The following is a 17,142-nucleotide window of genomic DNA, read 5'->3' on the forward strand; positions in this document are numbered from 1 at the left end:
AATGTAACCTTAATCCTGAATTGCAGGTTTGTCAGCTCACAGAAAAATAACTGTAAGTCTTCTGTTTATGTCCCACTGAATTTGGAAAACAGGTGGTGTTATTACATATTAATCAAGACTGATTTTGAATTGACTACTGCACAACAGAAGAAAGTTAATAAACCACCTGTATTTAGTGTTGTTTTTGGTTTTGTTTATATAATGAGAAGAAGAAGCAGAATGGATGGGTGGAGATCTTGTGGAAAATTGATGTACTAAATTTTTGTTTTAGAACCTCAGTTATGTAATTTTTCCTGGTAGCCCCCTCCTCAGCATCTCATCCCTCCTTACACCTTAGATACCATGGGGGTGTATTTCTTACCAGGATCCTTCCTGATTTTAGTTTTTGTGTCACAAAAGTATTTTTATGAACTAAACCAAACAGCTTTAATTCCTAAAGAAGGGTGGCAAGGTGGACATTCAGTGAAGAAGGGATACATTGACGTCTGTGTAATTACTGTGATTGATACTTGGTGTTACATGAGAGAAATTGATGAGTAAGCCTGCAAGATGCTGCATTGGCCTTCGCAAACTCAAGGAGGTGTTTTCCCATTGTTAACTTTTTCACAGTTTTTAGTGTTGTTTTGTAATTTACAGGGTAAAATATCTTCAGAGAGATTGATGTCATCTCACTTGAGATGGTCACCATGTAGACACCTGCAAATGAGCACCCCATCTCCCTGTATCATCAGTGAAGATAAACAAGCATCTTTAGGGTGAAATTCATCTGTCCTATTTTAGATGCATGTCTTTGGATGAATCAGGATGAATTGAAGTGCTTACTTCTCTCTCTCCTTACCCTTTAAAGGAGGTCTAGGCAGCTATCTCAGCTGTGTACAACTAAGAATCACTTAGCTACAATGTAGGCATTTGCTCTCAGTCAGATGAATCTCAATCCTGTGGTTAAAACAAAAACAATGAAGCGCACAAAGGCACAACTAAAAAGAAAAAGAATTTGATATTGAAGGGAAAAATGAAAAGTTATGTGGGAAGGAGGATGGAAGAGCTGTGTGTTTTCCAGGTCATCCTATTATGATCTCTTTTCCTTCCCTCACTCTAATGCATTTACAAAGCAATCAATTATTTTGCCCTTACCGAGTAAATCAGCTGTAGTTCATGGTTTCTGTTTTGTGTTGCTGACATTTTTCTCTTATGAGAACTTTTTAGAATAATGACATAATTTTTGGTTCTTCAAAGAATAATGCTGAAGGAGTTCCTAGCTTATATTTGTCTCTTCACATATGGCCTCTTGTCCCTGCCTCTTGCCTTCTGCATAACCCTTTTTGTTGGTTTGCTGATTTTTATATTGTTCCCTTCCCTGCAACTGCTTCACCAGTTCTTTATTTCAAGTGCTCTTCTTTGCTTTCTGTTCTGTATAGAGCATCTACCTTCAGATAGCAAGCACTCTGCCCTCTCTCCAGGGCCTTCTGTTGAATACCTACCCTTGCTAGTCTTGTCATGTAAAAGTATGGTGTGTAGAAGAAAGCGAGATATGATTTTTGTTATTTGACTATATATATGAAAGGATCACACTGGTTTTGTACCTCCACAATTCAGGAGTTCCCCCAGAACGGGGAATCAATCTCTGTATGGTCTTTTTGGACAGTGCAGTTGAATGAATTTCACTGCACTTTAGATGTCTGCGGCAGATGTGTACGTATGAGCTAGTCACTCAAGCCTGCTTTTGGAGTGAATTACAAGAAATGGGTGCTTTTAGACTACAATTACCCCCGATGTGAGGTTTACTTTAAGATAAAGTGCATCCAGAGGTGAATCATAAAGCCCAATGATTGTAAGGAAAGTCTAAACAACTAAAGTGATTATAGTCACAGGTGCTACAAATACCTGCATTGAATCAAGTGTATCACTTCCTGTGTGGCTCTGTCGCAGTACTGTGTTGTAGCAGTAGTCATGTTTTTGTGGGTTCATATATAAGACTTCGTTTGTTTCCTGTTAAATAAAATCCTATTTGGTACTATCTTATGTATTGAAAAATATTACAAGATGCAAGTTGCAAGTGAAACAATTAATTAAGGAATTTAAGGAATTATAATAAAATTGAGATAGTCAAGTCGTAGAATTAAATTGACTTACAGTAATTGTGATCTGTAATGATGTAAGAGGATCAAGATGTAGGAGTGGGTCTTTAAAAATTGGTTAAAACTAATATGGAATGCAAGGATGCAATCACATTATTTTATGTTGGCATGGAGAGAATTAGACTACGTGGAGAGAATTAGACTGAATACCGTCTATTCAGTCTATATAAATGCTCGGCTCTGCATTTTGTAGATTTCAAAGACATCGACAAAGAAATTCTACTCCTAAGTTTGGTTATGGATTGTCTTTACCATGTTGTGAGTGTACAAGTTTCTTCTGGGGAAGAAATCCCATAAACTTCCATCCCTTCAGGCAGTGTTGGCTAACTGTCCATGAGTGAGCCTTTTCCCAAGAGCACTTCGCAAAAAAGAGCTGTATGCACCTAACTTCCATGAAGTAGCCAACAAATTCTACTTTCTTTTCCTATAGCAGTGAAATGCTATCAATGATGAGGCTGAGAAAGCTTCAGCTGTATCATAGGTTATACGAGGAGAGTATAGGTTATACGAGGATCTGGGTGATCTTTGGCAAGTGATTTCATTAGGGTGTGCCACAGTTTCCTTTTAATTTGCAGAATATTGACATTAATCTTAGTGAGCACTTTTGAGATCTGCTAATGAGCAGTGCTTCACCAGACACAGGTAGTGCCATTAATCATTGGATGAATAACTAGTGTATTTGTCTGGGTAGACAAATTAAAATAGGGTACAATGGCTTAAGGCAAGTCAGATTTTACACTGACAGGAACTAGGTATGTTTTTCGAATAGGAAAGAATTGCTTTCCACTAGACCTCTTAAACCAATGTGCTTTACCTCTTGACAAGGTACTGAGTCATCCAGTGCCTGGAGAAAAGCACTTAAATCATCAATAAACAGTCATTCTGCCCAGTAGGAGAGGCAAGCTCACTTCTCAAGACATCCTGTGTTGTTCCTCTGTTGGACAAAGGTTGGTGAAACAGAAGTGGCTCTGAGAGTGAAGTGGGGAGCAGGCTCCTTGCATGTCAGGGTATTCAGAGAGTGATGCTGATAGGTTCCAAAGGGCATCTCCTTCAGCAGGACAGATTTGTTGGGATTTTTCTGTAGGTTTAGGTCTATGTCAAGAAGCTTTTGCAAGGTATGGCAGCAAAAGTCCTCTGGACTCCATCTAGTTTGCTGCTTACTAGGCAGATAGGCAGTGGGAATGTCAGCGCATTGGGACATTCAGATGACTCCAAAAGCTGTATATTCTGTTTTTCCTATAACTGTACATATAAAGTATGTACTATTACTGTACATACTTTCTGCACCTCCTACAACCTTCTGCTTAGGGTCATCTTCTCCTTTTAGTAAGCCACTCTTCTTTATGGCAGTTACTCTATAGCTCTTGCTTTTCATCCTTCTGCCTGGAAACCTGTTTTGCTTCCTCCCTAGTCAGAGTGACAGTGTTTGCTACCTTATCCTGCTCTGCTTTCCAGGGCTGTGAATGTGTGGAGAACTTCAGAGCTTCTTATGAATGTATCATTGTTCTCTGTTCCACCTACTCTCAAAAGTTCAGGAAAGGTGAAATGAATGGTTTCCTCCCATTTCCTTTTCCTCCACAACAAGGGCTTCATTTGCTCTTGTTTCTTCTCCCATCTCTCGAGGACACTTTTTCCTCTCTTAAGGTTCTCTTGTTTTTTTGAATCCATTCCCTTCCTGAAACACATCAAGAAAGCATTTGCTTTCCCTGGATGGGGAAGATGGCAGAACTGTGACAAGCCTATTGTTCTGCAAGCTCTAAGTAGAGTTTCTGAGTTTCCTGAAGGCAATTAGTTGGTAGAAAGTACTTCTAAAGTAGCTGTGAAAAGAGATCTATCTAGTCCTGCGTTTGTGCCTTGACTTTCCATTCAGTTTTTGCTTGCTGTTTTATTTTGTTTGCCGTATAATATAGCCAGCCATCCAACATGTGTCTAAATGTTACCTGTGAGGGAAATTCTATAATTTCTTTACATGTATATGATAATTCTTGGTCTCTGGATAGAGAAAAAGACTCTGTGGGCAAGATAATATGAACTATTAGCTTGCTTACTTTTTAAAGAAGTCAGTGGAGTTGAGTAGAGTCAAGGTGCTTATATAAATATATGTCTTTTGTTACTATGTGAAATTTAAACTGTGAGAAAGAAACCAGGGCATCCTGGAATACTAAATAGTGAGTAGGAAAAGGGATGTGTGATGAATGGAAAAATGTCTTCTTGTTGAGGATTTTGTCTGGTATGTTTTATGGATTTCTTGTTTCTGCTACAGATGTTTTGGATTGCCTTGACCAAGTTACTTACAGAATAAGTAGGATTTACCTATTTATAAGATTTAAAAAAAAAAAATCTTCTGTTTATCTGCTTAAAAAGATTTATCTGCTGTTTATCTGCTTAAATGTCTCTGAGAATTTCACTCAATCTGTTTCTCTGGTAACATAAGGGCAATAATGTTTCCTGACCTATGGTATTATCTGCTCAGCTAATAATCTGAAAGGTTTTGCATAATTTGAAAGGTGTTACTTCCTATTCTGCAATGTGTTCCAGACATAATTTGTCTTCCAGTAAGATTATATACCACCATAACAACATATCCTAGTGTTAATAATGCAAAATCATGTTTTGGTTTATTCACTATTCAATTCCTAAAAGCAGCTCGGTTACTCTGCAGCCTATATAATGTTTGGTTTTGCTGCCTATATGAAGGACTTGTATTTTCTTATAACTTACTAATAATTTACAAATATTTTTGATTTATGTCATTAATTCAAGTGTTGTTTATTACAGATCCATTCAGTACTAAAAAATAGCCACTGTATAAAAAATTCAGTGGAACATGTGTAAAATGATCTAAAAATTGGACAACAGTTAAACTTCCAAACTATCCTGAACTTTCATTTAGCAGGAAAAGACATAAAATATTGTTTTGAAAGCTGAAGCTAGATACATTCAAGTAAGTGAAACTAGGTATCTTCCAATTAGTAAACTAGGTATCTTCCAATTATTTACTCTCACTGTGAGAGTAAATATTAGTTGTGATACATTATATAGTACTCTGAAACATTATTCTGATCTTGAATTTTCGGAAATAGAAAGAGAAAGCATAGAGAAACCTATGTAATGTTCCTTTTTTTTTAAATTATTGTCTGACTGAGTGTTAACCTAATTCCTGGACCTTCATCTCTAGATGAGATGATTGAGTTCTAGCATCATGTTCTTAAAGCCTTTAATTAATGGATTTGCAATCACAATTGTCTTCCCTCTTGTATGGTGATTAGTACTAAGTATAACAAGTAAATATTGGGATTGGAAGACTGGTCGTATTGAAATTATGTTGTAAAGTGGTATATTATAGCTAAATGGTCACATCAGATTGTCAAAGTTATTTCTGCTTGAAATAGAGCACTTGTGAAAAAGGAAAATACACAGCAACTGTGTTTTTGAGAGTGTGTAAGAAAACACAAAAAGGATACTTAAAAAAAGCTGCTCTTGCACGTATCTGTCTGTTTCTTGCAGTAAGTACTGGGATTTAGAATGACTTGTCTCTTAGATCTCTATGCTTTGTCTGAAGAGGAAGAGGCTAAGAACTGCTATAAGTAGAGTGCTATACAAGTACTTACCTCTTTGCATGATAGTCTGGAAAATAACCTGACTATTAATACGTCAAATATATATATCCACATCTCATAAAATTTTAATGGAAATTACTCACTTTTGGTCACCAGATCTTGAAGTCTGTTACAAAGGGAAGTGGTATCACTGAATCCCGATGTACAATAGTGTAATGGAGATAGAAGCATTATGAATAATCACTGAGGTAGATTTTGCAGTTGGCACTATTTCTTTGCTCTCATTTAAAACCAGGCCTTTCTGTTGAGTGCGTAGAAAGGTTGGGGTCAGTCACCTGTGGAACAGACACATGCATGCTCCAGCAGTGGAGAGAGTGTGTTGTTTGACCTGCACCTTATTCAATATATGGGGCAGGTTATTAACACTTATTATCACTTATTAACACTTGTTATAACTTTGCTTTCTCACTTTTGCTAGTAAGCATTTGCATTATCTTCTCTCTCTTTTTCATTCTAGTACACATAAAGATTGTATAAGTTACAGGTTTCAGGCATGTTATTGTTGGGTGGAAATGCCTGCTTCTGAGAGTATTTATTGTATTATCTTGGAATTCAAAACCAGTAACTTTGTTTCTCTGTTATTTCCCATAGGGTGCAGCTCTGATTCGAATGTTGGCTAGCTTTATGGGTCACTCTGTGTTTCAAATGGGTTTACAAGTAAGTAAAGCCTTTTCTATCTTTGTGTAGATGTGTATTTCTAGCAGTTTCTCTTGCTCTCTCTTTTTTCTTTTGAAGCTATATTTGCATCAATTTCTGGAAATGTTTCTTTACTTTAGGACCATCTGAGGTACCACCATGTCCCTGAAGCTGAATTTGATTGAAGATGCAGTTTCACCTATATTTCTTGATGTATGAAGTGATTGTACTTCAACTGGCATACAGTTTTGTGTAGAGTGCCACATAAAAGCCACTTTATACATGTGACAACTATGAGAAGGACTAGCTGAGGAAGCAGCTACTTCTCTTCACCTGCGTTTGACTGCTGGTCTAACAAATAATAACAATATAAGCCAGCTGGAAAATAAATAGCCCTAAAATGAATAATGCTTTTCAGATAAATCCCTTGCCATCCCTTCCTCCATAGCAAAATCCTTGAGCTTTATTTTTACCTTTAATAAGCATGGAGTGCTCTCTGCCTTAACGATGTTTTGAAAACTCACTCTGTCTTTTAAAAGAAATTTAAAGAGGTAACATTTCTATACAAAGAGAAAGAAACTCAACGTGCTGATTACCAAGGATGAACTCCTTTCAGCAATAATTCAGGACAAATGAGTGTTTCGTAAACTATTTAAAAACAAACAAGCCAAAGCATAAAAAACAATGCAATTCCCTCTATTCCATTGAAATCTGCTTGAGTAAATCATGTTACAGGCAGCTGTGATTGATGAATTATGTATGATTCAGCCTGCTACTTAGAAGTGTCCTTTAAAGTAAATTGATGTTCACCTGAAATACAATTATGCTAAGTTGGAAGGAGTAATCAATCTTATCTGTTCTTAGTAAGCTTTTCATTTTGAAATTTAAATAAACTATGTCTAGGATCAGGTCATTTTTTAACAGAATAATTCTACCTTTAACCAAAATAAATTGGAAGATAAAATATAAACCAAAAATTAAATGAATACATTGGTCATGTCAGAGAGGTATTTTCCGTGCAAAGGCAATGAAAGGAAATGTGCTGAGGAAATGCAGCTTTTTGGAGAATTTACAGTGCAATCAGGGTTTGTAGCATAATTTACTCATGGGACCAGCTTGATAATTTGCTGAGTTGTAACATCAGGTGAGATCAATTAGATAAATTTCTCGTCCAGATGAGAACTCCTTAAATCAGAAGTTTCCTTCATAAAATCTTATGTATGTCAAGGGTAAAACCATCATGTCATTTAAGACAGTAAGACTTCTGTCCTTAGTCCAGCAAACTCCATATTCCAGCCAGAAACTTCTGTTTGGACAGATCAATCCATAGAGGATTTCAGTAGCACTATTTCCCAGTGGAGTATGTCACTTAGGGTTTTAGAAAGGAAAAGTTTTAGTGTGTACATCTGAAACCCTGTTTTCTGTTTTCTTCTACGTTTGCCTGAGATATAACAGTGTGCAAGTTGTCTTGAAACAGACTGAGAAAAAAAAGCTCATATCAAAGAATAGCTATGCAGGGATTAGTCATAATTACCATAAAGTTGTAATGGAGCTTTGGCTTTTGATTTGAATGGTTTCCTCTTATTTCTGCTTTTCACTGGTTTGGCTCTAAATAGAAACCATTCTGTTTGCTAATGAAAGTCTATGAAAAATCTAACTGTGAAAATCTGACTAGTACAAGTCTTGGCATCAGTTCAGTAGGAAGATGATGATTTTAACTAAAACCAGTTTGAAATCCAGATAGAGATTTTCCATGTGTATGTTTTCAAGCTGAACAAAATGAAACATAAAGTTCATAAGTTTTTCATAAGCGACAAATTATACAGTTGGAAATATCTGTCAATCATTTATTTTTTTGTATTTTGCAAATCTAACAAAATACTGTTCTTGGACTGTACATTTGATGGGCTATAGCTTTGCTAATGATAAAGGAAACGGGAGGACTAATTTACCCTTTCTGTCATGCACTGGTATAGGCGTTTTAGCTCTTCAGCTTGGTACCATCACTTGGACTTTTAAATTATGATGCCTTGAATCCTGTTTTAATGTGTAATTCTAATATTCAACTAAATGTCCTTTCTGTAGAATAGCAAAATTGAATACTGCTACTATTTATAAATCTCTTCAAATAACAAATATTCTGAAAATGCACTTGATGGTTCATTCCTCCTGTGTCATTCTAATGGCTTGCTGAGTAACTGAGTTCTAAAAGACCTCCACAGCCAGTTTTTCCAGGTGAATGCTGTGGGAAGTGGTGTCAAAGGCTTTAGTAAGTAGACAAAATCCATGGCCTTTCCCTCATCCACAAAGTAGGTCACAGAAGGGGGTCAGGTTGGTCAGACAGGACCTTCCTTACAGCATGCTGGCTGGGCCTGATGCCCTGGTTGTCTTGCATCTGCCGTGTGATGGAACTCAAGACAATCTGCTCCATGACCTTCCCTGGCACTGGGGTCAGGCTGACAGGCCTGTCATTCCTCAGATCATCCTTCCAGCCCTTCTTGTAAATGGGTGTCACACTGCTAACCTCTGGTTGTCTAGGACTTACCCAGTGAGCCAGAACTACTGATAAGTGATGGAAAGTGGTTTGGTGAGCACTGCTGCCAGCTCCCTCAGGACCCTTGGATGTATCTGTTCTTTCCAATAGACTTCTGTGTATCTAACTGGTGTAAAAGACTGCTGACCATTTTCCCTCAGATGTTTGGTGCTTCAGTTCTGCTCTCTGTTGTCCAGCTCAGGGGGCTAGGTACCCGAAGAAAAATTGGTCTTACTATGAGAGACTGAAACTAAGAAGGCATTAAGTACCTCAGCCTTTTAGTCATTCTTTGTCACCATGTTATTCCCCATATTCTGCCAAGAATGGAGATTCTCAGCCCTCCTTCTGTTGCTAATATATTATAGAAACATTTTTTAATGTGTTTTACAGCAGTGTCTAGATAAAGTTCTACTTCGGCTTTGACTCTTCAAGTTTTCTGCCTGCATAACCTCGCAATGCCCTTGTAGTCCTCCTGAGCTGCTTGCCCCTTCTTCCAAAGGTCATAAACTTGTTTTTGTTATCTGAGCTCCAGACAAAGCTCTCTGTGCAGCCAGGCCGGTGGTCTTCCCCACTGGCTTGTCTTTCAGCACGTGGGGATGGCCAGCTCCAGCATCCTTAGGATTTCTTAAAATGTTCTGCCATCCTGGACTCCTTTGCTCTTCAGGCAAAGGGGCTCTCTCAACAAGTGTCATAAACAGGCTGAGGCAGCAGTTCTGCTGACCTGACTTCTCCAAGAAAACTATAATTTCATAATGGCTGCGCCCAAGATGCCATCCAATCATCACATCACCCACCAGTCTTTGTTCACAAACAAGAGCTCCTACAGGGCAGCTTTTTTAGTTGTCTTGATCACCAACTGTGTCTAGAGGTTAACTTCCACACATTCCAAGAACCTTCTATATTGTTACCTCTCCACTCTGTTATATTTCCAGTATTATTTCAATTCTTTTTAGTGTATTAGCTATGTCCTTAAGTTTTTAACAGATGATAAAAAGAATAATTCTGAAGTCTTATTAAAGTAGCATAAACAAAAATGAATAGTTGTTTATTTGTGTTTGCATTGTTTGTGGTGTCATCCAAATCAAGGCATGATTCATCATCTTATTAAGAGCTAAAGAATTAGAGCTTTAATATAGGAGACACTGCAACAGATAAGGTGTAACTTTGGGTTAAGGAGAGGAAAAAATGAGGTTTAGAACAAGAAGCAAATAGGATTGCTACCTTATTTGTTAATTGCTTGAGATGTGACTTTTTGTAGAGCAGGTGGAGACAGATTGGGGGTGAAAAATCCCTTATTTGTCAAAGAAAACAATCAACTGTATTAAAAAGAAGAGAAAAGTTGATGGAGGAGAATGAGGTTCTTTGGTGGATATTTTTTACCAATAAATATGATCTGAAGGAAATGTACAAATGTCCATGTGATCTGTAACAGTTCAGCAAACTGTTCTGTTAAGGAGTCTGCAAGGAAGTAAAATTCTGGTAGAAGTGCTCTTTTTTACAGTGTAGATGTCTTTGTAGAGATTCATATCTGTCAAGAATAACTGGACTGTTCCTATGATGGTAAATATACTTGAAAGGGCATTTGATAATAGTGTGGCAGTTCCACAATAAAGCTGCATCCAAGAGACTAGTGAAGGTAGGATTTTTGAAAAGCCTTTCAAAGATATGATGTCTTGAATCATACAGTGTTTCAAACAGGAGATTTAGTTACATACAGAACATTCTCACTGTAGCACTCTGTAGACAAAAGCAAAAGAGAATGTATTGGCTGTCATGAATAATTGAATAATGACAGTAGTAGCCACAGCTGGTAACACTTGCATATGAGAAAGTTACAGCTATTATTTTTGTAGAAAATGTCTAATAAATTCTTCCTCCTCACAACGGCTGATTTCTGTCTTTTTGAAAGTTCTGGCATCTTTCATGATGTGCAGTTTCTTATGCTCGGGGAAAATTCAAGAAGTGCACATCACTGAATGCCAGAACTCTTCTTACAAAATGGGGTTGCTCTTCAGTCAAAAAGCTATTAATCAGGTAAGAAGGTGGTTAGAATATGAAGAGGCTTGGTCAGCACCACTTGCTCTGATTATGTTTCTGAACTGCAAAGATTGATAGAGGTTGGCCTTATCATTCAGTCATCACTCAGGGTGGTAATGTGCAATACGATACTCGGTCTGTGTGAGATTTTCTTCTGTAGGCTGTTGTTCCAACTATGTGCTTGAAGTAGATGGTTTCTTACATGTCTGGTGTCACTGGATTGCATTTTTTGGAAGATTTTACTGCGTTACAACAATGCATCTCTTCAAGTAACCAGGGCTTGGTTTTTATTTTTTTCAAATTAAATAGAGAAGTACCAGTGATTTGAATGTCTGGTAGATGTGTTTTAAAAGGCACCTCCAGTGCTGTAATGAGATATTTCTGCACTGGTTTATTTTCTTATATTTGGTTTGATTATTTTGGAGCTTCATCTCTATTACTGTACGTTTGTCAACACTGCATTTCATTTGCTGTGTGACAGCTCATTGATCACATAGATCTGTATCCTTTTGAACTTCACTTGCTGCTGTGTATGTGTTCATCACTCACTCTGATTTAGTGCATCATCAGCAGTTTGAATTAGTTACTGTAGGAATCTCTGCTTCTGTGATAAATTAACTACTTTTTAGGCTTCACATTGTACATTTGGAAGAATTTTCATACAGTGCTTTGGATAGATGCTGTGTCTTTTGGCGCTGTAGAATGGCCACTGTATTGAAACAAATTAGTCAGCCTTTCACAGGAGCTGTCTGGGGAAGTGTGGTGTTCAGGCTATTAAATACAGCAAGGTTCAGATTTCAGTCACTTCCTAGTATCACATTGCTGGCTATTTAAACTTCCTTTCATCCGCACTGCTTTTTCTTGCTTTTTAGACACCTACAATGTGCATGAAATAGTAATGCATGAAATATTTTCATCTATTTCCATGGTATTATATGATAATCTATTTTTTACATAGTGTATTAAACAGTGTACCATTTAATACCTATTTATTATATCTTTATTACCAATTCATAACAGTTAGTTGTTTGCTGTCTTTAATGAGACATCATTAGAGACTTCTTTTCAGGAGTTTTCTGTAAAAACATAAAAAATCTGCAAAGACAAACAAAAAAATCAGGCATCTTAGGATCAAAGTCAGTGAAGCAGTAAACTGTGATGCTGCCTTCAGATCAACAATGAACATGGAACTACCTGGAGTCCTCTTTTACTCAGTCAAAGGATGTAACTTTTGCCACCCAGGAGGAGCATCTTTACATCTACGGTACCTCTGGTGTTGCAGATGGTGCATTTGCTAGATGTTGAGTGAACTACATTTCAGCTGATTCTGCACCCACCTCCTCTGATTTAGAAAATCAGAGTGTATGACCTTGGTGAACATCAAAGTATCACCATGGATCTACATTCTGACAATTAACTGTCTGAGGTAGTTGCTACCAATCCCTTTATCTGAGAATTGGTAACTGGAGATCTTGAACGTGTTAAAGGGAGGACTTCAGAAATCATAGCACATCTCATAGGAGCTGACATCTCTGTTTTCTACAGTGTGTATCATATGAGATTGTTAGCATCTTTCACCTTTTTTTGCCCCCTCAGCATTTCTTTTGCTTCTAATTTACATCAGTCTGGATTTTAGTTTACATTTGTTAAAGGAATTCCGCATTATGGACTGAATTCCTATAGCTTTTTCCACTTTGACTTACATAAGTCAGTAAAAGACAGTAGGTCAGTTTCTTGCATAAGAAACTTCTATAAGTTGTCGTGTCACAATATTTTTTTCCTTTGAAAATATTAAAGACTTATAGGATAGTAAAGGCCAGACTTGGGTATCACTCCAAAAATGGAAATTCTTCCTCTAACTCCAAGAGTATTTGAGTATACTGTGTGTAGCAAAATGCTAATGCTTAAAGGTAAATTGTGTTTGAAGTTGCATAATTTAAATGTAAAGTTTTAGAGAAATGCTGAAGTTAATTTTTTTTTCTTTTTTCTGTGTGTGCACCTTTACCAGGTTTTTCAGTTATGCAAGTACCCAGTGTTTTCTACTTAGGACAATGTCTGATTCAGTTCACAAGGTGGACCATGCTAATTGAATTGTTCTTCTGTTCAATAGTTTCATATAATTTTCATTTGCTTTGTAGCCGAGTTCCTAATTGCTACATTCAATTTTCTTAAATGTCATCCAGTGTGGTATCAGAGTGCATCAGCAACAGTTAATGCAGGGGACAGAAACCTCATAGGGAAGAAAGGCATGGTGCTGGAGATCTAGGCACAGAGAAATTGAAGTTAACATTTACATAGGTGTGAAGTATGCAAAACTCCCAAGTCTTAGCACTTAGGGATCAGAAGAGTTTATGTGTTCCACTGGCATCATTGTCAGCTGTGTGGCTGCTGCTCTGCCTGTGAAGACACCAAGATGGGCCTCCAGAAAATGTTGATCATTCAAGTAGTATTTCTTTAAAATTTCTTTAAAAAGATTAATGAGGATGGAGTGCCTGTACATCTGAAGGGAAATTGGACCAATGTGAGTAAGATGAAAAAGAGCTGTGAGATTTGGATATCTGTTTTGAAACCCAAGAAGATACTCTGTTAAAATGTTTAGCATTATAAACCACTTCAGATATTCAGAACAGATGTCACATCAGGATCAGTCACCGAGGCCTGTTCTGCTACAAGTGAGACCACAGTGCTGTCCTGGTGTGCAACAAGCTGATCCACAGACAGAATGAGGGTATTTGGTTCATGTACAGTTCTACAGTTTAACTATTACCTTTTTGAAGGCAGAACATTGGGAAGGCTGAACGTAATGCACCCACAGTTTTGCAGCTGCACATCATGTGTGCTGGTGGTTTTGCCCCATATAACATCGGTGCTCTGCAAAGGGAGCTTCTTCCTGAAATGGTGCATTAGCAGAATGTTCCTGTTTGGTTACATTATCTCCTTTCCATTTTTCTGCTCTGCTTTGTGTTTCTGGAGCATTTGGATCAGACAGTTTTCTTCCCCAGTTGTTAGGGGGTGCCAGGAGAAGGGAGACGTGGGCTCTTTGCTTTCTGCTTCAGGGCCTGAGTCTCCTTCTGAGCATAAGCAGCTGTGAGCTGTTGGTGCAGGGAGAGAGAGGGTCTCTATTGCTGCTGGGATATCTAAAAGTGGTCAGTGCTAGGAAAAAGCATTTTCCTGAAACAAGATCATTTTCCTTCTGACCTTTAGAGCTGTGCTCCAGTGCATGGGGACAGCAAAGGAAAGGACATACTGATAAAAAAAAAAGTGAAATGTGATATTTTTCAGTACTTTCTGGTGTTGACTAAAATTTTGGAGAAGAATTCAATCTAAGATGGACTCTTTGAAGACAGGATTTCAGTTCACATGGTTACACTTCGCCCACATTGGAGGTTGCAGAAAGGAACATAAAATGTCGTGAGGGTAGCTGCTGCTGGACCTCAAAAGCCAGAGGTGTCCCCAGTGCCTGGGTTCAGAGCAAGGTTATGGATGGTATTGCCTTCATTAGGAGGAAGTCGTGATGTTCTTCAGCTAGCATAAAATGTTATTTTGCTCTGCTGGTAAAGCTTTTACAAAAAGAAAAACAATTAGTGTACACACTGTGTATAAACGAAGTTTGTTTTCTCGGAACAGCATTGCCCTTTATGGCAGTGTTAGAGTCAGGCATGTTACACATACTGCATAGCTATTCACTTGGCATGCCTTCAGTGAGCTTCTTTTTGTTGCATATGAAATTCAGTTATGACTGTTTTCTCCTTCATTTTTATTATAGGAATTATTAAGAGAAAGAGTGATAGGTATGAATTTCCAGATAATGTCAGCAGGCTCAGCAGCTATTTGCAAAAATGTTTTCTTTTGGAATATAATTACACTGTTTCCTGATAGCAGTTCAGTGCCAACCTTACCTCTGTTGCTACAAGGCAGCTCAGTGGATTTTACAGGGCACTGGAAGGGAAGCATTTTGTGCGTGATTTTGCTGCTCTTATGCAATCAGAATTTCCATTAGCTCTTTAGAAGTCAGTGGGGATATTTTCAAAACAAATACTGCAGGATTGAACTCCTAGTTAACACATTATGTATATTGGAAATGAAATAAATCAATCTACTTCAGTTTAGTGGAGGACATTCAGAAAAAAATATCCTGAATCCATGCTGGACAAAATACGCTGTTGTGAAAACTTTCTCCTCTCCTTTATCATCTCTTTCTTCTCCTCTGTTTTTCTCTTCCCCTTCCTCTTCCTTTTCCTTTCCCTACCTGCATTTAAAGCTAAGTTACTGTGGCTAGGTTGACACACATATTGCCAGATGTAAGGGCTAATGATTTTTAAGGTGTCTTCATTTTGGAAAAAAAAAAAGGTGCAGCTCTAGGGACTGAATTGTGTAAAAGTGTTTTGCACAATGAGAAACATTTGCTCATTGCTTCTCTATCTGTTATTCACTGTTAATGTACAAGTGTTACAGGTCCTTATAGTTTAGACATGGTGACGTGCTTGCAGTAAGTTTTCTTGATTGGTTTATGGGCACCTTTTCATAATAAGTAGCAATAACTTCTTCCCAAGTCTGGTATTTATACAGAGGAAATTGTTACAGAAAAGTACAGCAGAGATTTTTTTTGCCTGGTTAGCAATTCTTGGGCATAGTTCAAGTTAACGCAGTGGAATGAGCAGCCAACCTGTCACAATTAGCAGGTGCCATCTAAATATCTCTGGAAAACTTTCCATCTTTTTTTTTGTGTGTGCACTAAGAATATATTTTTTGAGCAATGTGTGGTTTTAGGTTAAAGTGTTTTATACAACCCGACAAGATAGAATTAAATGAATGTACAAATTCAGTCAAATATATGCAGTTCCATTTCAGAGAGTGCTTTATTTCTGTAGGATTTGTCCTTAGCTCGGTATTTTAGTACTGCTGCCAAATAATGCATCAAAACCACTTTTGTTTAAAGCCAAGCTTCATATACTAGCAGGTTTCTCACTGCAGAGCAGATACCATCAGACTCTGCCATACACTAACTTTGCAATCCTTCTAGCTGTTCCCTTTAGACTTTGATTACAAACTGCTTTGCCACCACACTGCAGCTGCTGCTGCTGTGGTTCAAAATGGAACTGCCCTCCTCTTCATATTCATAGCTAAAAGGTGAAGTTGAATTTTACAAGGGAAATAAACCTCTCAGTTTAATATTTCTGTTATTTTGACAAGGATTCTCAGCAAAGCAGGATATATTTTAAAGTATCTGGAAATTTGTCAAAATACAGATTTTTAATCAGTTTTCGATGCCCCATTTACATCAGGTTCACAGAATTGCACTGCAGAAGATTATTAATTGAAAAATTGAGTTCCTTACAGTCACTTGAAGTTTTTCTTCTTTTTTTGTGTTGGAATGAAAATGAAGGGCCATGTTGATTTTAGTTGGCCTATTTCTATCTTACAGTACTGGTTTCTTATCAACAAGCAGTGGGTAGAGCAAAGAAAGCAATCCCACTGACTTAATAATGGCTCTTGACTGCTTTGTTTTACTGGTTTCTCCTGTATCTCAGCCTGCATATAACAGGGCATAGGTCCTGTCTGGATCCTCTAAATAAATGTTATACTTCTAATACCATGGATGAGATACTCTCAACATTGCCCTAATTTTCTCCCATAAAATCAATGCTAAAATTCCCATTGCCCCTTACAATGCCAAAAATGTCAGTTCTGCTGGTCTGATTGTTGTTAGCATCAATGGGAGTATCATGAATTACAAAGGAAAAAGGACAAAGTAAAGTGCTATAATTATGTGGCCCATTCAGCATCATTGGCTCCAGAGAAAATTAAGATTTATTTCTATGTGTGGTTCCAGTTTCACTCTTTCTGATTAGCAGTTATAGCTTACTGTTTAGACATAATGATTTAATTGTAGATATTACATGTTTACTGGGTATTTTCTAGTTGCTGCTGGTTTGTCAGAATTATATCATTGTTGTACGTGAAAAAAGTCTAAATGCACCTTTTGGAATTTAAGGACTGGAATTTCAGCTGGTGTACAGTGATAGGATTCCACTGAGTTTCTTCTGTAGGATTTTATGTGTTCACTGAAATAGTAACCCAAAGAGAAGGCAAAACACAGCTGAAGTGAATTTTTGTGTGGTAGCTTTGAATTAGATTGCACACCTTTTGGGTTTTTTTAAAGCTTCTTGTTACCTAC

At 37.5% G+C, this 17,142-nt stretch overlaps 1 protein-coding gene across 1 annotated transcript in view; it reads left to right on the top strand.

The window, feature by feature from the left end:
- The window catches only part of TRHDE (thyrotropin releasing hormone degrading enzyme), a 198,142-nt gene that overhangs the window by 105,443 nt on the left and 75,557 nt on the right, over window positions 1-17,142 (top strand). Inside the window, exon 7 of the mRNA XM_041465641.1 lies at window positions 6,350-6,415. Within this exon, the coding sequence (XP_041321575.1) occupies window positions 6,350-6,415 (66 nt within the window). The remainder of the gene's footprint in view (window positions 1-6,349; window positions 6,416-17,142) is intronic.

The sequence above is a fragment of the Pyrgilauda ruficollis genome, unplaced genomic scaffold, assembly GCF_017590135.1.
Source record: "Pyrgilauda ruficollis isolate IOZ18807 unplaced genomic scaffold, ASM1759013v1 scaffold19, whole genome shotgun sequence".
NCBI lineage: Eukaryota > Metazoa > Chordata > Aves > Passeriformes > Passeridae > Pyrgilauda > Pyrgilauda ruficollis.